Source organism: Dreissena polymorpha, chromosome 4 (assembly GCF_020536995.1).
Source record: "Dreissena polymorpha isolate Duluth1 chromosome 4, UMN_Dpol_1.0, whole genome shotgun sequence".
Taxonomy (NCBI): domain Eukaryota; kingdom Metazoa; phylum Mollusca; class Bivalvia; order Myida; family Dreissenidae; genus Dreissena; species Dreissena polymorpha.
The window spans coordinates 64,555,016-64,577,677 of record NC_068358.1 but is presented as its reverse complement, the minus strand read 5'-3'; the positions used below and the strand labels follow the sequence as shown (position 1 = coordinate 64,577,677).

The following is a 22,662-nucleotide window of genomic DNA, read 5'->3' as shown; positions in this document are numbered from 1 at the left end:
GGCCTGTTCATAGACGTTTAACCTTTGCAGAAAGTGTTTTCGTGACATCTATACCAACATACGTTTCAATTATCAAAGCAATTTATTTAGTCCCCGATATGTAAATTGACTTAATTAAATCTACTAAAACGCAAGTATTCATTTTTATAATATTTTGTACTTAATTATGGTTATTATAGTGTATTAAAATCTATACTTCAAGATACAAATGCACTTCCTTCATTTGCGCTATCAACGTAACATTTTCATTTTCAATATTAATTGAGAATGAGCAATTTTATGATGACGGAGGTGCAAATTCAGCATACTCCGCCTGCACATTATTTTTATCACATGCTATACCTTGCTTCCCCATATTATACAGCCATTACGAATAGTTTTATAATAAACATGTGTAATATACCTTTAAGCGTTTTTATTGGCTAGTTTTCATTAAACTGACCACGTGATAATACGGAATATTACGCTAGTCAATTGTTTCAATTGTTCCGCCCCAGAGACATGCCTGTTCGTCCGTCGGAACTGACATTTACCCAGCACACTTCAATGTATGTGACCTACTTTTCGCCACTTATGTATACCTCAAGGTTGCACCATTTGATGACTAACAAGCATAACAAAAATAATCATATTTATGGTTTGTTAAATTCATTTCCTCGTTTATGAACTACTGTAGGTCAAGAGGGTTGATGTGAATGAGGAAATACGGTGTTATTTTTGTCAACACAATTTCAATCATATAACGGAGTTCAGCTGCTTCTTAGTGCAACAAGCAAATTCGTTGAATTGATATCCCCCGCCAAATAAGAGCTTTGTCACAGAAAGAAGCTTTTTTCAAGATACAAAGGGCCATAACTCTGTTATTAACAGATGGTGTACAATGCCATTTGGCTTGCATCATCCTCTTATTTATATATATACTCATACCAAGTTTCAAAGAAATCCGTCAAAGCACTTCCAAGATATGGCTCTGAACACACAAGTGTTCCGGACGGACGGATGGATGGACGGACAACGCCAAAACAATATCCCTCCACCTTTGGCGGGGGATAACAACTATGGCAAGTTTCATGGCTCTGGATCATGTGTTAATGGAGATAAAGCTCTAAGCTTATAGTAAAAAGCATTTTTTCAAGATACCAAGGGGCATTACTCCGTTATTAACAGATGGTGTACAATGCCATTTGGCGTGCATCATCCTCTTATCCATATATATACTCATACCAAGTTACAATGAAATCCACCAAAGCACTTCCAAGATATGGCTCCGGACACAAAAGTGCCTATAGTAAAAAGCATTTTTTCAAGATACAAAGGGCCATTACTCCGTTATTAACAGATGGTGTATAATGCCATTTGGCGTGCATCATCCTCTTATCCATATATATACTCATACCAAGTTTCAATGAAATCCAACAAAGCACTTCCAAGATATGGCTCTGGACACAAAAGTGCCGGACGGACAGCCGGAAGGAAGGATGGACGGACAACGCCAAAACAATATCCCTCCGCCTCTGGCGGGGGATAATAAGTTAATGTACTTATTACTCCTCAAAACAGTAAACATTACTAACATGTCGGTTGATAAAGTAACCATTCTGCTGTCATATGTTAAATAGCTTATGATGGCAGGGATTTGAAATGAGCTTTGCTTGGAACAAGGTTGAGTACAAGAGTGTTAACAAGCCCGTCCACATAACCCAGTCAATTTGAGCTAATGACCTAGTTTATGACCCCCATGACCAAGTTTTACACTCAGCCGAGATATTGGGATATATGTTCCAGCAAAGTTCCATGGAGGCAAAAGTGTGTCATTGAGATCTAGAGTGGACAGAAGCTAATACGTTTACATACACGCTGGACATAATTAAGGCAACAACACAAGCGTTTCATGAGCATACTTTGCTCAGGTTATTTTATTTACTTTCAATTACAAATAAAACAAATTTTCTTAAATAAAACAAAACATACATGGAAAACAACTAAAATATAGGAATCAAAACAGTAATAAAGCACTTTCATTTAAAAATCTTTGGCTCCATTGTTAACAAAGTTATCTCCTATCTCTATATTTATTTGAAAAAATAAAACTAAATATAAAATTACTAAGAAATAATCCCCAATGATATTTACTGGCTCAAGAAAAGTTGCTGTATATAAATAATTTAGCAAAAAACCTACACTAATGCAATAAAAAATAAAGAAATATGATACATTATTTCAATCACTCTATTATGTATTTACAGTTGGTCAATTGAGATTATTTTGAATTTGTAAATAAAAGTTTCATGCAGCTTATCATTTTGTTTTCATATCTAGTTACAAGAACATAACAATAACACATAGAACTACTTACATAGCATGTACTGTGTTCACATACAAACACACAGTATGAACATGAAGAAAACAGCATAATCAAACATACCTGCACAAACTATTCCCACTGTACATACAGGAATCGAGCAAGATTCAAGAAGAACAAGCAAATTCGTAGAATTGATATCCCCGCAACATATATTTTGTTCAAGGATGGGTGCAAATCGGACGGATGACGTACTACTATACAAAGGGCCATTACTCCATTATTAACAGATGTTGTACAATGCCATTTGGCGTGCATCATCGTCTTATCCATATATATACTCATACCAAGTTTCAATGAAATCCGCCAAAGCACTTCCAAGAGATGGCTCCGGACACAAAAGTGCCTATAGTAAAAAGCATTTTTTCAAGATACAAAGGGCTATAACTCCGTTATTAACAGATGTTGTGCAATGCCATTTGGCGTGCATCATCGTCTTATCCATATATATACTCCTACTAAGTTTCAATTAAATCCGCCAAAGCACTTCCAAGATATGGCTCCGGACACAAAAGTGCCTATAGTAAAAAGCATTTTTTTCAAGATACAAAGGGCTATAACTCCGTTATTAACAGATGGTGTACAATGCCATTTGGCGTGCATCATCGTCTTATCCATATATATACTCATACCAAGTTTTAATGAAATCCGCCAAAGCACTTCCAAGATATTGCTCCGGACACAAGTGTTCCGGACGGACAGACAGACAACGCCAAAACAATATCCCTCCGCCTCTGGCGGGGGATAATTACATATCTCATGCTGGCTGTCTATAATTTCCTTGGGCATTTTCAGTTTGCTTCTAAATGAAGTAACACAGACTAACCTCAAATAACTAAACATTTAATAAGATTCTCAATTACATGAACGCAGCTCGTGTGCATACTTTCACAAAGTTGTACAAAAGAAATATCACATGAAGTCATTCAAACGGACACGGGCAACATGTTATTGCTAGAACTATACCTTTAGCTCATTAATTACGTCTTTACCTGCACCATATGGTCTTGTCTCAAAAGATTGCCATTCATGCTAAGCAATTACAAGTACAAGTCGCTGTCACAGACCACAAAGGTTATGCTCCCTGAATGTGCTTTGTCTCTAATTTTGGCAATACACCTACAACAGTGGCTGAAAAATGGAACATGTGTAAGGCTCAGAGAACTTGCGCTTAACAACATGTAATAACATAGGAATCTTTAAAGGACAATAACTCAGACAAGAAGAACTAACTAATTCCCCTACATGCCACATTGACACTGAATATTTAACCCGTTGTTTTCACAAAGTAAGAGAAACTAATTTTATTTTATTTTAAAGAATAATTTATTATCATGCAAGTGTGACCTTGACCTTGGAGATATCGGTGTTGGTCTTTCTTTCACCTGACATACTGTTCAATGATGGTGAACAAATGCACTGAGTCATTCACAAATCTCACAAGGAATGACATAGTTATGGCCCAGACAAGGTCAGTTTATGGCCATATATGACCTTTGAACTGAAAATGTGACCTTGACCTTGGTGATATGGACAGAATTTTTTCGCATCACACACCGTGTAATGATGGTGAACAAACCTGCCAGATGATTTAAAAATCTCACAACAAATGACATAGTTATGGCCCAGAAAAACTCGTCTATGGGCATATTGACCTTCCAACTCAAAGTGTGTCCGTGAACTTGGAGATATTGACATACTTCTTTTGCATGATGCACCGTCCCATAATGGTGCACAAATTAACCAAGTCATTTTAAAATATTACGATTAATGACAAAGTTATGGTCCGGACAAAGTTTTGGGACAGACAGACAAAGTGATTCCTATATAGCCCCCCCCCCCCACCAATGGTAGTGGGGGTAAAACAGATGAGATTTTTTAAAGTTTTTCCTTTCGCTTGCCATGGCAACAAGAGCCAGAGTTATTCATGGAATGCTTTTGTTTGAAAAACTTTAAAAGAGCTTCATGCAAGGAACATTCTTGCCAAGTTTAATTAATATTGGACCAGCTGGTAAGGAGGAGATGTCGTTTAAGTAAATAGGTTGACACAAGATACAGGACGACCAACAAAGACAGGTCACAATAGCTCATAAGTAACAATTTGTGAAAAAAAACTTTTAAACAATGAAAAAGATATCACAAAAATATGACAAAAACATGGGGTTACATACCATTAGGAACAAAACCAAATTACACGTCATTTTTAGCTCATCTATTTTTTGAAAAAAAATTATGAGCTATTGTCATCACCTTGGCGTCGGCGTCGGCGTCGGCGTTGGCGTTGGCGTTGGCGTCGGCGTCCGGTTAAGTTTTGCGTTTAGGTCCACTTTTCTCAGAAAGTATCAATGCTATTGCATTCAAACTTGGTACACTTACTTACTATCATGAGGGGACTGGGCAGGCAAAGTTAGATAACTCTGGCATGCATTTTGACAGAATTATGTGCCCTTTTTATACTTAAAAAATTGAAAATTTTGGTTAAGTTTTGCGTTTAGTTCCACTTTTCTCAGTAAGTATCAATGCTATTGCATTCAAACTTGGTACACTTACTTACTATCATGCGGTGACTGGGCAGGCAAAGTTAGATAACTCTGGCATGCATTTTGACAGAATTATGTGCCCTTTTTATACTTAGAAAATTGACAATTTTGGTTAAGTTTTGTGTTTAGGTCCATTTTATTCCTTAAGCATCAAAGCTATTGCTTTCATACTTGCAACACTTACTAACTATCATAAGGGGACTGTGCAGGCAAAGTAATGTAACTCTGACTGGCATTTTGACAGAATTATGTGCCCTTTTTATACTTAGAAAATTGAAAATTTGATTAAGTTTTGTGTTTAGGTCCACTTTATTCCTAAAGTATCAAAGCTATTGCTTTCATACTTGCAAGATTTATGAACTATCATAAGGGGACGGTGCAGGCAAAGTTATGTAACTCTGACTGGCATTTGGACGGAATTATGGGCCCTTTATACTTAGAAAATTGAAAATTTGGTTAAGATTTATGTTTTGGTCCACTTTACCCCTAAAGTATCATAGATATTGCTTTCATACTTGGAACACTCACAAACTATCATAAGGGTACAGTAAAAGGACAAGTTGCATAACTCTGGTTGTCATTGTTACGGAATTATGGCCCTTTTTTGACTTAGTAACTTTTAATATATGGTTAAATTTTGTGTTTCGATCCACTCGAAGTATCAAGGCTATTGCTTTCAAACTTCAAATACTTACTTGCTATCATGAGGTTACTGTGCCTGGCAACTTGAATTTTACTTTGACCTTTGAATGACCTTGACTCTCAAGGTCAAATTATTAAATTTTGCTAAAATTGCCATAACTTCTTTATTTATGATTAGATTTGATTGATACTTTGATGAAACTACTCTTACCTGACATACCACAATAGACTTCACCCAAACCATCCCCCGTGCTCTCACCCCCCTCCCCCCTCCCCCACTAATTTTTTTTTTTTTTTTTTTTTTTTTAAGATCATCTCACAAATGACCACCACACCCTCACACTATACCCCCACCCCACCCCCCACCACACCCCCCCCCCCCAATTTTTTTTTTTATTTCTTTTTTTTTTTTTTTTTTTTTAAGATCATCTCACAAATTAGCACCACACCCTCACACTATACCCCCCCCATTTTTTGTTTAAAACGGTTATGTTTGAAATACCGTCCAACCATCGCACCCAAACCCCCCCCCCTCGATTTTTTATATTTTTTTTTTTTCGCTTTTTTGGAAGATAATGTAATAAATGTCCACAACCCCACACTATACACCCCTCTTCACTCCACTCCTCCCTCCTTTGTGATTGAAAATGAGAGTCCCTTCACCTTTAAAAAGAAAATAGATGAGCGGTCTGCACCCGCAAGGCGGTGCTCTTGTTATGATTTTGATTTGGGGAAATGGTCAAAATGTTAAATATGAGGAAAAGTTACCACTGAGGAGATAATATGGTTTTTAAAAGTAAATTTGAAGGTAAACAGCATAGTTTTTCTTGGGTAAAAGGGTCAATATACTTTGCTGCTGCAAAAGAAGGAAACAAGCCCAGACAACACTTAAATGAACATCACATTTACAATGTAAACAAGCAAAATGTATTGCATGTAAATAAGACATAATTAACAACATGCTAATAAGCAAATTCAAAGAATTGATATACTTTACACATTGTGTACACTACAATACAGTAAAATTTGTAAATGTTCATGGAAAAAAGGCTTATTTTCATGCTCAACCAACAATGAACCCATCATTAAAAAAAACATTATTACAAAATTACATGAAGATTAGGCATCAAATTTGACCTCTTGTGTTCACATGGTTTTTCTTTTTTGACCTAGTGTTTGACATCTTAATGACCCAATTTCAAACCGAGTCCAGATATCATTGGGACTAATTATCTGACCAAGTTTCATTTAGATCGGACAAAAATGTAGACTCTAGCGTTCACATGGCATATATTGACGATGCACACAAAAAAAGGACTATATGCACAAAAAACAAAGGACTATCACATAAGCTCTACATAGGGGCTATAGTGCTCAGGAGAGGTAATAATGTTATGGGGACAAATGTGCTGACCAAGTTTCAAGATTGCAAAAAAAGGTTGGCCTCTTGAGGGTTCACAAAGTAAATGTTGATTACACCAATATAACTCACATACTACATTCAAAACATTTTTTACTACATACATATACACAACTAGAGCTTTGTCACAGACGTGACATATACCCCAAAATGCTGCAGTGACATTGAATATTTTGCACGCTGTCTTCACAAAACAAGAGAAGCTAATTTATGGCGATTTGGAAGAATGATTATGCCATTGTCTTTTATGGCCATTTTGACCTTTGAACTCTTGAATTCTTTTGCATGACATGCCGTCCAATGACTGTGAACAAAATAAATGTAGGGAGTCATTTTCAAATCTTACAATGAATGACATAGTTATGGCATGGACAAGCTCATTTATGGCCTTTTTTGAATTTTGAACTCCAAGAGTGACCTTGACATCGGAGATATCGACTTAATTCTTTTGCATGACACACTGTCCACTTATGGTGAACAAATGTACCAAGTCATTTTAAAATCTAATGATAAATGATATGGTTATGAACTTATGGTCCAGACAAACTTTCAGTTTAAAACGCAGTTAGTGACCTGTGACCTAGTTTTTGACCCGGCATGACCCATATTCAAACTTGACCTTGACAACATCTAGATACAACTTCTGACCAAGTTTGGTGAAGATCAGATGAAATTTTTGGGACAGACAGACCAACCGACTTGACCTTTGAATTCAAAGTGTAACCTTGACCTTGGAGACATCAACGTCCTTCTATTGCATGACACACCGTCCTATGATGGTGAACAAATGTACCAAGTGATTTTGAAATCTAATGATAAATGACATGGTTATGGTCCGGACAAACTTTCGGTTTAAAACGCAGTAAGTGACCCGTGACCTAGTTTTTGACCTGGCATGACCCATATTCAAACTTGACCTAGACATCATCTAGATACAACTTGTGACCAAGTTTGGTGAATATTGGATGAAATTTTGTGACAGCCCGACTGACCGACAGAGTGACTCCTATATAGCCTCTATTACCAATGGTAATGGGGGTATAATTATATGTGAATGTCATTTTTTATTCTAAACCAAAGAATGTGTTACAAAATGCTAGATCAAACAAATTGAACAGTTCCTCTTGCAGTGGTAGTGGATTACTTTCATCTGGCAATGATAAATTCATTCTGTTTATGCAGGTATTTGCAGTGGGCAGGAAATTAGCACTTTCCATAAATTGAATGGAAGGCTGAAGAGCAAAGCCCAAGGCAGGTTCCTCCTCTGTACCAGTGGCAAACCTTAATATGCTCCCAAGATTTACAGCACCTCGTCTTCCACCTGAAGATATACATAATACTAAAATAATTTGGTAAATGTTAAACTGTTTATACACACTTACCACTCTGCAAGTGGCAATATTAAGGATATATCAACTGTTACAATCATGTGTGTGTGTGTGGGGGGGGGGGGGGGATTTTGATGTGAAATAACTTTTTAGGAATGATTTATGAAATTTTAAATTTTCATAATAATACTTACCTTGAAAATTTAATGGAATAAGCTAACTTACTTAAAACATCCAACATACTTTAACAGTATTTGAATGCTTGCTTTACAGAAATTATTCTATAATGTTTTGGGCAAAATTTTCGTTTAAAAGGTATGACATATAATGCATAAATATACTGTTGCACCAACAGACAGGGCAAAAACAATATGTCCCCCAGTATAGACTGGGGGAGGTTCAAGGTTTGATGAATCCGGAAGTCAACCAGTGAATAGTTTACACAGAAAATAATATGGCTGCCAAATAACATCACACACCAGTTTAAAATGCAGTTTAAGTATTGCCAGCAAATAAACACACCTTGCTGAACAATTAACAGGAGGGTATATATGGAGGCTTATAGTGGTACACAACTGAGACTATAAATAAAATGCACAAACAAGAGTAAAATAACAAAATAATCGTTAGAAGATCTGTGTAATATATATTACACAAGTAGTCATTTCGCTTGCAATTGGAGTGTTTAACTGCAATATAGCGATTGAAATACTAAGTACCAAATTATGCTCTCTGGTGATGACAATATCATTTAAGACAAGCATAGTTTGTACTAAAATATGCGTTGGACAAGACTACTTGGTTTCTAAAAGATGGACCTTTTTCAAATTAAACATAACCATTATGAACATTTGAACTCTTTAACTATGGTAATATACATGACCCTGCCTTTGTGAAGATGAACAAAATATCTTTTGACTGCTACTGTGCAATTGGGGGATAAATATAAACATTACCAAACACAGACAAGAGGATCAATTGACAATAGCCAGAGCTCCAGATAAGGATTTGTGAAATTAGTAACGGTACTGCCACTGACAGAAAGAAAAGGAGTAACGCTTAAAATCAATTAGTACCTGTACTACCATATCCAAAAATACAGGTAGTACTGTACTACCCGTGTTCTTGGATATTGAAGGGCAGGGCACGAGAGAAGAATTCCTTTCTTGGACCTCCAAAATCAGCAGCACACTGCAAAATTAAATGACAGGTACAACCCACTAGATTTGTTACAGACACTAATGTTCGCATTTTTTTTTACCAAAATGGTGAATCACCGCATGTTAAAATTGGGTCTTGCACATATACAGTTTTTCCTTATGACACATGTCCAGTTTCAAGTCAATTACTTACACAATTTATGAGTAGTTTGATCCACCTGTTGGAGCAGTCAGAGAGAGATGAACAAACCCACAGCCGACCAACCAACAAAATGACAACTACATACTCCCTTGCAAACTTCGTTTGCTGGGGTGTAAAAGATTACGTTATTCCCATAGCATGGCTAGGCAAGAACCCGCTGACACTAAAACAAGGAAACTCAATGCCCCAAAATTTCCAAACCTCTTTGCAACATTCTTTCTATATTTTTCAAAGTTTGAAAAATCATATTTATGAAAAATGTAATATAGTGAAACACAATAATCACAAACAGGGAATTATTTTCAGTGAAGTAGACTTGGAATTGGAAAATCGTATGGTCATTTGGGTATGTGGATTTTTTTCTACACTTTATATGTATTTACCTCTCCATAGAACTGAACTTCAAGGCATTTCCTCATGTCGCTTATTGCCCTTATTTCCTCAATTGCTGTTTTCAGTAGATCGCCTCTGTCTACCAAAATGAAATTGGTTTCACCATAAATGCCCGTAGATGATGTCTCTTCTGTTAGTTCTAATGGTCTCCCAGTGACAATCTCTTTTTGAAAGATCTTTAGCACATGAATAGGATCAGACACATCATTGGATTTACAAAATGTAGTACACTTTTTAACAATTGTACTTAAATAATCTCCATTATGCTGGTCCTCACTGCCCGGGAGTACATTGTCCAGGGTCACCATGGAAGTTATGCTGGCAATCTCTGGTAAATCATGGAATTCCATGGAAAACCCCTGAAATTGAAACAACTGTGGTGAGGGGTGTATAGTGTGGGGGTCTGGGCATTTATTACATTATCTTCCAAAAATAAGAAAAGAGGGCCTGAAAGGCCCAAAGTCGCTCACCTGAGATAACAAGATATTTTTGGGACAAATCTTCTGACCAAGTTTCACAAAGATCGGAAAATAAATGTGGCCTCTAGAGTGTTAACAAGGTTTTACTATAGCCATATAAGGAAAAATGCCCCGCCCCCTGGCAGCCATGTTTTTCAACCAACCGGCATCATTTTTGAACTAATCCAAGATATTATCGGGATGAATCTTCTGACCAAATTTCATGAAGATCGGACAGTAATGTGGCCTCTAGAGTGTTTACAAGATTTTACTATAGCCATATAAGGAAAAATGCCCCGCCCCTTAGAAGCCATTTTTTTCAAGCAAACATAATTATTTTCGAACTCATCCAAGATTTATTGAGACACATCTTCTGACCAAATTTCATGAAGATTGGACAATAAATGTGGCCTCTAGAGTGTTAACAAGGTTTTACTATAGCCATATATACCCATATAAGGAAAAATGCCCCGCCCCTGGTGGCCATGTTTTTTAAGCAACCAAAACCATTTTCGATTTTCGAACTCATCCAAGATATCATTGGGACAAATATTCTGACCAAGTTTCATGATGATCGGAAAATAAATGTGACCTCTAGAGTGTTAACAAGGTTTTACTATAGCCATATAAGGAAAATAGCCCAGCCCCTGTGGTGGCCATGTTTTTCAACCAACCGGCATCATTTTTAAACTCGTCCAAGATATTATTGGGATGAATCTTCTGACCGAGTTTCATGAAGATCGGACTATAAATGTGGCCTCTAGAGTGTTAACAGGATTTTACTATAGCCTTATATAGCCATATAAGGAAAAATGCCCCGCCCCTTGGCGGCCATGTTATTCAAGCAAACGTAACCATTTTCGAACTCACCCAAGATATCATTAAGACAAATTACCTGACCATATTTCATCAAGATTGGACAATAAATGTGGCCTCTAGAGTGTTAACAAGGTTTTACTATAGCCATATAAGGAAAAATGCCCCGCCCCCTGGCGGCCATGTTTTTCAACCAACCGGCATCATTTTCGAACTCGTCCAAGATATTACTAGAATGAATCTTCTGACCAAGTTTCATTAAGATTGGACAATAAATGTGGCCTCTAGAGTGTTAACAAGATTTTACTATAGCCATATATAGCCGTATAGGGAAAAATGCCCCGCCCCTTGGCAGAGACAGATAAAACCTCAAGACAAACAAGCAAATTCGTTGAATTGATATCCCCGGCCAATATGCTTCTGGACACAAAAGTGTTCTGGACGGATGGAGAACAACCTTTGACCTCAATGTGTGACCTTGACCTTAGCCCCTAGGATTATGGGTGTTGAATGTGAAGCACCCCCAGATGATTGAGAACATCTATGGCAAGTTTCATGGCTCTGGCTCATGTGTTAATGGAGATAAAGCTCTAAGCTTATATTAAAAAGCATTTTTTTCACGATACAAAGGGCCATAACTCCGTTATTAACAGATGGTGTACAATGCCATTTGGCGTGCGTCATCCTCTTATCCATATATATATACTCATACACATACTGGACCGAGTTCCGAATTACAACTATTGCATTAGTCAAAACTTACAAGTTATGCTATTCCAGATATGAAAACACTATCACTGTTTGGATTCCGATTGTAGCCATATTGCACTGTGTTTATTGAAAGCTGCATAGTGTTACGTCATTGGTCGTTTATAAATAACTTGTTTATCTATACATAGGATTGGCATTCCTGCCATAAATTTTCAGACCAAATCTGGGACTTTGACTTCAAATTACCGGGACATGTATACATATAACGATATATATAGACATACATGTACGATATATGCACTTTTGGTACGCATTTTTTTCGCGATATCCAAGCTATGTAATTAGGTAAATTTCACATGTAACTTACCTATAATAAACAAAAATTAACATCCATGAGATCAATACACAAACAATTAGTCCAAACGCCTATCGGAAATACACTAGATCTATTAACGTCAAATTAAGCATTACTACTTTCAGTACTAGATACAAGCCACATGTTGTTGGTGTTAGAAAAAGGTTGCGAAGTTGCTTTTGTGTACATGGTCACATGATCTGCAGGAAACACGTGGGCGTATCAACTGCCACATAAAAACTTTGTAGTAGATCTTTACTTTTGTATGAAAATTATGTAGCGCGTAGTTGTAAAATAAGGTGATCTTTACCGTAAACGATACTTTTACAGATAAAATTTTGTAAAACAAGCAAAATGCGCCTTATTGGTTATGCCTATACGTCCCTGGTTATGCTTTTTGTCTATTAGGTAGTTCAGTGCTGATTTGATTTACATTCACTGTACATGTATACACTCAAACAAGGACTGTGTGCAACACATTTGCCAGATTTCCGATCCGGGACATATGGCAGGTATGGGATTGCATTTGGATGAAATTAATATGCCAAGAATATCCTGTCGATTTAAGATGATTTTTTTTTATTTTGCCATGTGTGTTTATTAATATTTTACATTTCAGAAAGATTTCAATTGTGTAGTCCTTTTTGTTAACCAGCATTTTTTTTCCTTCTTTAACTAGTACCGGGGAACGGTACCTTTCCCAAAGCCTACCGGAGGCTTCCCAATTTTAGCACCGGACTTTTCCCAATCTCCATATCTACCGTTCCCAACGATCCTCAGTGCCTTTCCCAATGGCCAGTGCCTTTTATGTTCGCTGAAAATATCTTTTTCCCGTGAAAGAATTTCATCGTTACATAAATCAGTCTTCCTTACATAAATAAACTTTATCAACACTAATTTTTATCAGCAATTTCATCAAAAAAAAATCTTAATTGGACATCATAATGAGTCAATTAACGCCAAATACTACAGGAAACGATTAAAGAAAGAAACAATTACCAGCTGTTAATAGAGTTTGAGCGATTGCTTTTAGTTAAATGTAACTTTGTGCCTGTGTCACTGTGAGGAGAGATTAGTTTGACTTTGATCTGATTATCACCTGTTTAGAATTAAACATATAATTTGATAATTCCTTATTATTATTTTAAATTGTTATTAATTGATATCACTGAAAATGTTAACACAAAAATTACTTTCCAGGGCTTGTGAGACTTTTAAGGGCTTAAACACAATTATTAATATCATTTTTTATGCAACCCCAGTGATAATCATTAAAAAAAATCTATTGACAGGCACATTCCTACTGAAGTGGCAATTACACAATTGTGGTGAGGATTTCCAAGTGTTCTATTATTATAAATGTTTGGACTATATACAATTAAATCACCACATTGAGTTCATTTACAACACAACACTTTGATAATATTCTTGATCATATTTTATTTTCTATTTAACCACAAGTTTCATAATATTCCAAAATAAGCTATTTTTACTTTAACACTTAATATTAAGTTCTTTCCTTATTGCTGGTCTAAATGCAACTGATGTTTACTTCTTGCTGGTCTTATTGCAACTGATATTTACTTCTTGCTGGTCTTATTGCAACTGATGTTTACTTCTTGCTGGTCTTATTGCAACTAACTCTAAAATCCCTAAAAACCGAGAATTTCTAAAGTATCTGGTGTCTGTCATAAATCAAAGAGATACAGAATTGACATGTTCTCTGATTACAATTAAGAGAGAGCTTGGAAATGTAAACATCTAACCCCATTTGAACTAATTAATAAAGCCATTAACCCAAGTTTATCAGTCCCATCGCCATGCTCTAGGGAGTCTACAGGTCAGGGAGTCAAGTATCAGCCCCACCATGATGTCTGGTAAATTACTCGCATTTCGCGACAACAATTTTCACATGACATGTTATGATTGTCAAAATATCATCACTAGTAGTTTTTCTGTTAAAACCTAGAGCTTAAAATGCTTTGTGATGCAGAATATACATGTACCCCCTAATGAAAGATAAAATGCATTTTAACGATTCCCAATTCATCAATTTTGCAACTCGATTTTTTTCCCAATTTATTGATTTTGCGACTTGTTTTTTTCCCAATTTGAAGATTTAACGACGCAAAAATTCCCAATTGGGGAAAAAAAACGCTGTTAACTGATTTTAGCAAAAGATTAGAACCTGCACATAAGTATCTTTTCATCCGAAGTAATTTTATATTTAAGAGTAAGAAACAAAAACAATGTGTATTTTGTTAACAATATCTATTTTAAAGATCTACAAAGTGATATTCTGACATAATTCGCACACTTTAAAGGGGTAATGGTGGTCTTTACATGTAACTAATGATAATTGCATGTGTTAGCAAAGATTAAACAGGAAGAACTGAAATAAAATTTGAAAAACAATTTGCAATAGGAAAACGATCGTAAATTAATCATTATTTGAACTATATAAATCTTAGATGGCACAACCATAATTTTGATTAAAATAGTCCAGTTTAACAAAATAAATCAAAGTTTCAAAGGAAAAACATTTATATTTTGCTGTTAACTTGACTTCAAATGGCCTTGTGACTTGTTCATTGGTTTGCATTGGCATGTGGATTTGCTAACGACAGACAGGAAAAACAATGACACTGTACTGAATAACCAAATAAACATTTAATAAAATATATTAGAAAAGTGTACCTGTCGAGATCCTAGATCCAGATGCGGCCGTATCGCTCTCAGCCATGGGCATGATGGGCATGGATTGCCAATGCTGCACTGCATTTTTAAATTTAATTCTTTCACCAATGGTCACCAGACCTAAATTTGTTAACTGGTTATCTTCTAACGATTTACAAATCTCAATAGAATCTATTTTTTGACTCATAAAATTTTGATACAGTGAATGTAAACCAATTGAATGCAAAACACTCCTTACGGCGTCGTCTGCCATGTTGTAGACGTAGACTGTAGATTACCGCGCAATTTTCCGGTGCGTGCAAAATATTTGGCTTGTAAAATTCACTCTTTAGTAGTAGTATTATAATGAGGAAAGCACTTTATATAATAATGAGTGACCAATACATAAATAACGAATAGCTTCGTATATTAATGTCTAAACTTCATATAAGAAAATTAAAATACATATATCTTCATATCAATACATAATATCTATGTATCGAGGTATAATACATATATATAATACAATTTTATCTGTATCTCTCAATGTTTTATGTATATATAAGGATCTTTTATAATTATTGCATAACGATTTATGTTCATATAAAGATCTTTTGCCTTCATATAAAGAAGTAATACCTTTATATAATGGAAGATTATCTGTGTATAATACATTTGTATCTGTATATTTTTACATGTTGTCTATATATAAGAAAATTATATCTTTATATATTAATGCTTTATCTGTATATATTCAAATTATGTATTTATATATTATAATTATGCATATATATAATGGTTACAGACATTCATATAAAGATATTTTGCCTTCATATAAAGAAGAAATGCCTTTATATAATGGAAGATTATCTGTGTATAATACATTTGTATCTGTATATTTTTACATTTTATCTATATATTTTAATGCTTTATATGTATATATTCAAATTATGTATTTATATATTGTGATTATGCATATATATAATGGTTACAGGCATTCATGCAGAGTCAGATTGACGTAATATCACAAGTTTTTGGTATTATAAGACAGTCAAGGCGTTCCATATTCCCTTAAACTGCTTGATTCGTATATACTATGACGAGATTTAACTGGAGCGGGTCAGTTAACGTAATCAGTTCGCCATAAATATCGTTCATAAAGATGGTTTTACAAACTAGAACGAACCACTGAGAACACCAAAAAAACGTGATATTCATAACGACCACTATCCGATACCGACACGTTGGCGTTCCTCTAAGTAAAACTACATTTTTTCTGCTGTTTTTTAGTGATACTGTTGCATGTAATTTACACTTGTAGCGAATTCATTTACATGAGAATTGCGTTAGGCACACATTAATAAATATCCATTAAAGGATACAGCAGACATTAACCAGCGGACAAATCAATGGCAGTATCATAACGTTACAACATGTACAGACATGATTGTTAAATATGTAAAGATAACTTCCATTTAGCATGCAATGTTTCCCATGTTATGAATGAAAACTCATGGAAATATATCTGATGTAGGTGGTGATTGCAAAATGCTATCAGAGCAATGATGTTGTAAGGAAAAGTTAAATGATCTCATTAAAGTAAAAAGTTCGCATCAATCAATGAAAATCCATGGTCACATTTCAGTGATACGTATACTTCAATCAATTAAACTCCATGGCCAGAATCTTTCAGAATGTTTTATGAAAATGCACATTTAATAATCATTTCAATATTATATGGCACTATAGCTTGAGTAATTGATTATCGGTGATTTAGTATGATGTCGCAAGCTCAATAATTCACTGAATTGATGCCAGGTTCAAGCTAGACTGACGCAGAAGTTTCTATCAAATATTACATTTGAAATAATTATATTTCTGTCAGACATTATATTTTGTTTAAATATATTTATGTTAAACAACACATTTGACAGAATATTATATTTCGGTATGACAGTGTATTTGGCGTAAACATATTTCTGTTTAACATTACATTTGACAGAATATTATATTTCTGTCAGACATAACATTTGACTAACCTATATTTCTGCCAGATATTACATTGTGCATAATACTATTTCTGTCAGGCGTTACATTTGGCACAACAATATTTGTGTGAAAGATTAATTTCGGCATTATTGTTACTGTAACAGTATGTTATATTGCTGCTTATAGACATTTCTTTCCATTCTGAGCTTCCCCTTCGGCCTTAACTGTCTCAAGAACATGTTACATGATGAGATGACATGACAGACGGCTTGTCTATGTTTAAATTGTTTAAAGTTGTTTTTTGTTTCGGAACAATAATAAGTAAAGGTTGAACGATTTTCTTACTATTTTTGGAAATAATTTTTATTTTACAATACCCTATTAACTTGACCACTGAATGGTTGGCTTCAAAGTCGAAAGACTTGTTCCTTTAACCTCCAGTTACCATCATAGTTACTTGGTTTAACGTATATAAATGCGGTGTCTTGGTATCCTGCATGCTAAAATAAATGGTGGAAGAATAATACTGCTTTTATGTTTCATACCAATGTTACCTGTGACCCGTTGAGCACAAATCATCAGATTTCGTTTCCTTATACCAAATATGACCCTCTTACTAATTTTGTTCACATCAATTTACATAATTGATAATTATGCGAAAAAAAGAGACCAGGACTACGGACACTCGAACTATCATCCGCCTGACCGACGGATAGGTTGAAAGCACTATACGTCTACTTCTTTAAAGTTGGAGGAAATAACAATTGCGTTAATTATCGATTCATTCAAAATCAAACAAATGCAAATATAAAGAAAATATGTTTGACTACGTCAGCAGTGAGTAAAGAGCGGTAGTGTTGACATACTTTCCACGGAGAAGGATCCGGTGACGTCAGCACACGGCCAGCGTTCTAGAAGCGCCAGTTTGAAGGCCGTGAAGTTGGCACCGTGATCGGGTCACACATATCTAGAGCGAATATGTCACGGTTAGAACACAGTCTCGATATGTGTGCGTAGGTCACATGTATCTGTACCGAATAGGGGACGGTTAGAACACCAGTGTAAGTCCGTGTGGTAAAAATGATACTGTTTCCTTTGAGATTAATGGTAAATACACAATACTTAAACATAGAAACAAAGCGTTAAAATTCTGTGTGGGTAATGCTATATAAATATTTATTTGCGTATGTGAACAAAAGCTTTATTTGCGTATGTGAACAAAAGCATGGCGTCCCTGAAGAGAAGTGATCAGTAAGTTCACGGGTTTCCTGTTTAGAATCACGAGTGGTTGCACACAATATCGAATAGAATATACTTTTAGTAAAAATGTCATACGATAAGGCAATCGTAAATGGTGAAACAGAAGAGCTCTGCAAATACCCTTAGTGCCATTTCTCAGCAGCTGACCGATGTCAACAAAAATTGTGCCATTCTAGACAATAGCCACAGGCGTTGCTTCATAACCGACAGAATTATAACGTGGTAAGATTTGAAAAACCTTTTTTTCATTTTCCGCCAATATTTGCTTTATCCTTTCTAGAATTTTTTTTAAAGAGTCATCATATTATCCTTAGGGTGTAAATATGTTCACATAATTTTTATGTGCATTGTTAAAATGAAATTGTACATGCATATCAATAGGATTTAAGGAATAAACGGTGCGTGCGCAGGTATTCAGAGGAAAAGTTTAAACTCCATGACAACGGACGTACCAACATTTTATAACACGTATACATGCATAAGCACACTGTCTCTGGTGTTTGAAGTGAATACAATATTAACGTTATCATGTCAAAATATTAAGAGCTCGAAGTCCGTGGCATCAAATCTCTATGAACAGAATGGCCAATATATGTGACCAACGCGTAGACGTCATTGGAATTAAGTTGAACCTAAACCCGCGTGCTAGCTGATATGAGTTAAGATTCACTTAGCAGTGTACATAACGTCGTCAATGCGTTATACTACTATATTTAGGACACACTTATTGGATAATTCAGAACGTGGGCACTATCGATCTAGTTGCTTTGTAAGTTTAATGATATCGTGTTGGAATCTAGTCTGAGCTGGTATTTTATCATCCAATAGTTTTTTTTTTATTTATTCAAACTGTGTTAATTAATTTCCTAAAGTTGCAAATTAGTCGGCTGCATTATTTGAAAACTGTGACTCGTGGGTAGTGAAACGTTTTAATTATTGTTCCAAAAATAGTAGGATCTAATGTTTCTGATCTCTTGTTTTGATAAGAACATTTATAATAAAATTCATTTTAGAAATTTGTCAAAATTATATTACTAAATGCGTTTTACAATCTATGTGGCAGAAATAGTATTGTTCGAGTTATATAGTTTACATAGAATTGATAAAAAATGATTATTTTTAGATTTATTGAATGCAAGAAATGTTATTTGTGATTAACACGTCAACTTCATAAAACATTATCAGTTCCTGCAAAAGAAAATCCGAATCTTTGTGATTACATTTAATTATCTATTCAAAAATGGGGCAGAAAAATGTTTTACAGAAAAACAGGTTACTGTCCTATCGTTTTGTACTATATGAGGCTAGCCATGGATATAATCGTCGTTTTTTTTATTCTTAGCCTTACATGATATATTACAAAACGATCGTACAGCCATTTGCTTTAATTCACTCATAAAAAAAACTGATGTAAACGTTCATAAGTGAGAAAGGGAAACACATTATAAATTAGCCGAGTATTGCGAAAATATCACTGGGAATTATGTCGCTGTCTTTCTCCAATAACAAAAATGTTTGGATTTCAAGAACATCGCGAATGGATGATGTATGAAGTCAATCATTATTCAATTACGTGTCATGAACTAATTATACGCATTAAAAACGTGTCACATTTTTGCCTGTTAATATAGTTACAACGTTCATAGCCCGTTATTACCGGAATTTGGAATTATAAAAACTGCGAAGTATAGAGGGTTGATTGATGACATAACATCAAATAGTAATTAAGGATATACAGCACATGTTATAACCTGTTTTAAATGTTTGCACTGTTTGAAAAAAAATATATATTTGTTCTTTAAGTTTAAGGTGTGTGTTTTTGTTTTGTTGTTGTTTTTTTATTAATTTTCAACATGTATTCGTTGACCTTATTGTATTTAGTTAAATATGTTCATCATGTACAAACACACGACGAATACTTTTGTTCAAAATGCATTGCTAAATATTTGCTCAGTACATACCTTTGACTGTATCATGGTATTAAGTGAATAAAAATACAATTTTTCATAATACTCAGAACACTGGTTAGACGTTGAGACGTCACACAAGTCGTAAACAATACTAAATAAGAAACAAAACATGGATTAAATAATATATCATTACTAATTTGATCCAACCAGTTCGGCATCACATCATAATTTGCCTGATACGTGTATGAATGAAAGTCCGCTGTTTATTTCAACTATAAACTTAACAAAATAAGAGGCAGTTTTGCAGAAGCATATTTAAACCTATTTGAACTACCACGAACATATTCACCTAGCACAGCTAGGTCGCTTACTCTATGTCCGTAACAACAGCGCATCACGGCGTTTTAATGTCGAAATACTTTTATCAGACCATTATCCACTTAAATGCTGAGCTGTTTGTATTGGCCAAGAACAAAGTAATGAGGTGTTTTGTAGTTCTATGCATTATCATTGCAGCGGAAATTGTTTTAATGTCAAAAGTAAGAAAGACCTTAAATATGTTTGTAGACTCTGTCTTCGATGTAGTTCGTTTATACATTATAATGCATAGTAATGATATAATGTCAGATGCAATCAATGTCAGTAAAAGACTGAACAAATATCGTAGTTAAAATGGTCCAAAATATATGTAAAAAATTATGTCGAACAATAATAAACAAGTCAAATAAAAACATATGTGTAATGGATGACATGTGTTTATTACCCTCGAACAACAGTTTTCAATCCATCCTCGACAAAATGGGACAAATATACGAAAAGGAATCTATAAACCGTATGCTTTTGCAATTTCCTTGTGGTCATTTATCTGCGCAATTATTGTCTGTGCAAGTGATATAGATGTGGGTCAATATTGCAGTGATTGCTTATGTAAATAGTAAGAAGACTTACCAGTAGTCCACGTGGAGCTTGAATATCACCTTAGAGGTTTCCTGCCAGCTTGAAGATTCCTCCATGACAACTTAAAAGCAAGCGGATTGGTATCATACTTCGTAGGGCACACGGGTAACAACATTTTCGGAAGGCATACAAAGCGTACCGTGTATTAACAACGCATCAGCTGCCGTCTTTTCACTTATGACCAACCCAATTTACGAAGTTTTTGGTTTTAACAAATATCAAAAACGTGCTGAATTATTGAGGTGTACATTAAGGTTTGACATGAATATTATTCATATGAAACCTTATTAGTCCCAGTAACAATCAACCCAGCTCATCCATACTCTAACCATACGGCTTGTGGTACATTGTTTGCAGCGAGTTTCGATTACACAATAGTATTTTGCTTAACTTAGCATGGAAGCACGTACGATTCTGGCGGGTATGTAAGTATGTCGATCTTGAAGACATTGCAGCCGGAATTATTCCAACTTCTGATTTATGCCGTGTGCTGACCACATTCCATTTCAGCAGCCCTTATAATTATTTTAATGTCAAAGGGCATTCGAAACCAATTTTTACCAACTGCGTATTCTTTTAATAATGTGCAGGAGGAACGTGTGAGAAGATCCCACCGTATAAGAGGACTATACTACAGGTATTGAAAGTATAAAAACTGACTTCACTCATTGTGATTAAAAATAAACGAAGAAATACAAAATAAGACATGAATGACCGATAGGAAAAGTTAATTATTTTATAAATAAACCATTTTAAAGGTTGTATTGGAAAAAAATGTGACAAACTTTTACAGAAATGTTCATTTTGAAAAGAGCCTTGCTCTAGATCTATTAAATGAAAAAAATGCATCGAGTTATGGGATTGATTTCCTCCATTTTTTTTTCTGTGTATACGATAAAGAATAACATTAAACGAAATATTTCGATAAAAACACTACTGAAGAATAACATAATGTCAGATTCTATCGGAATTCAGGAGTCCATTACTTTCTGATTTCAAGCTTCTGGTAATAGATATGAATGTAATGGGATTTACTTGTCCAGCCAGTCCCAGAGCGCTTATTAGCGCACAAAAGATAGTCGCCTCGAAGTCCCAGAGCGCTTACTAGATCGTAGTTCCGATAATTGTTAGGAGTTATAATGTAGGTAATCTTTAAATTAAGAACTCTATTCCCATTATGGATACTGGGGAATAAACACTAAATGATTGCCTGCCATGATAATGAAATTGTATGCTGGCAAATCAATTACCATAACGAACACAACCCAATCTGTCACCATACATCCTTTTAATTAGACATTTACATTCTCACATACAGTGCAAGTTATTCACGTTAGATATATAACACATATTTAACCTCAAATATGATGAATTCTTGGTTTTTTGTCCATGCATGTTTAAGCATGAATATAAAATTTATATCAATAAAAAAAGTGTTTTCGTATAAACTTTTCTTTAACAAGCAATTGAAGTCTGAAAATAA

General features: G+C 34.9%; 1 protein-coding gene across 3 annotated transcripts; it reads right to left on the bottom strand.

Annotated features, from left to right (window-relative positions):
* Nucleotides 1-7,689: 7,689 nt before the first annotated feature.
* LOC127876299 (uncharacterized) lies at nt 7,690-15,169 on the bottom strand. Of its 3 annotated transcripts, none has more exons than XM_052421430.1 (2): nt 15,085-15,169; nt 7,690-8,285 (listed from the first exon to the last, which is right to left on the bottom strand). In XM_052421430.1, the coding sequence occupies exons 1-2, from the start codon at nt 15,143-15,145 to the stop codon at nt 8,029-8,031; spliced, it is 318 nt and encodes a 105-aa protein (XP_052277390.1). In that variant the 5' UTR covers nt 15,146-15,169; the 3' UTR covers nt 7,690-8,028. The 3 variants fall into 3 exon arrangements, with proteins under 3 accessions (XP_052277390.1, XP_052277389.1, XP_052277388.1); XM_052421429.1 differs by lacking the exon at nt 15,085-15,169 and adding an exon at nt 10,038-10,730; XM_052421428.1 differs by lacking the exons at nt 7,690-8,285; nt 15,085-15,169 and adding exons at nt 8,564-9,483; nt 10,038-10,730.
* Between the last annotated feature and the right edge of the window lie 7,493 nt (nt 15,170-22,662).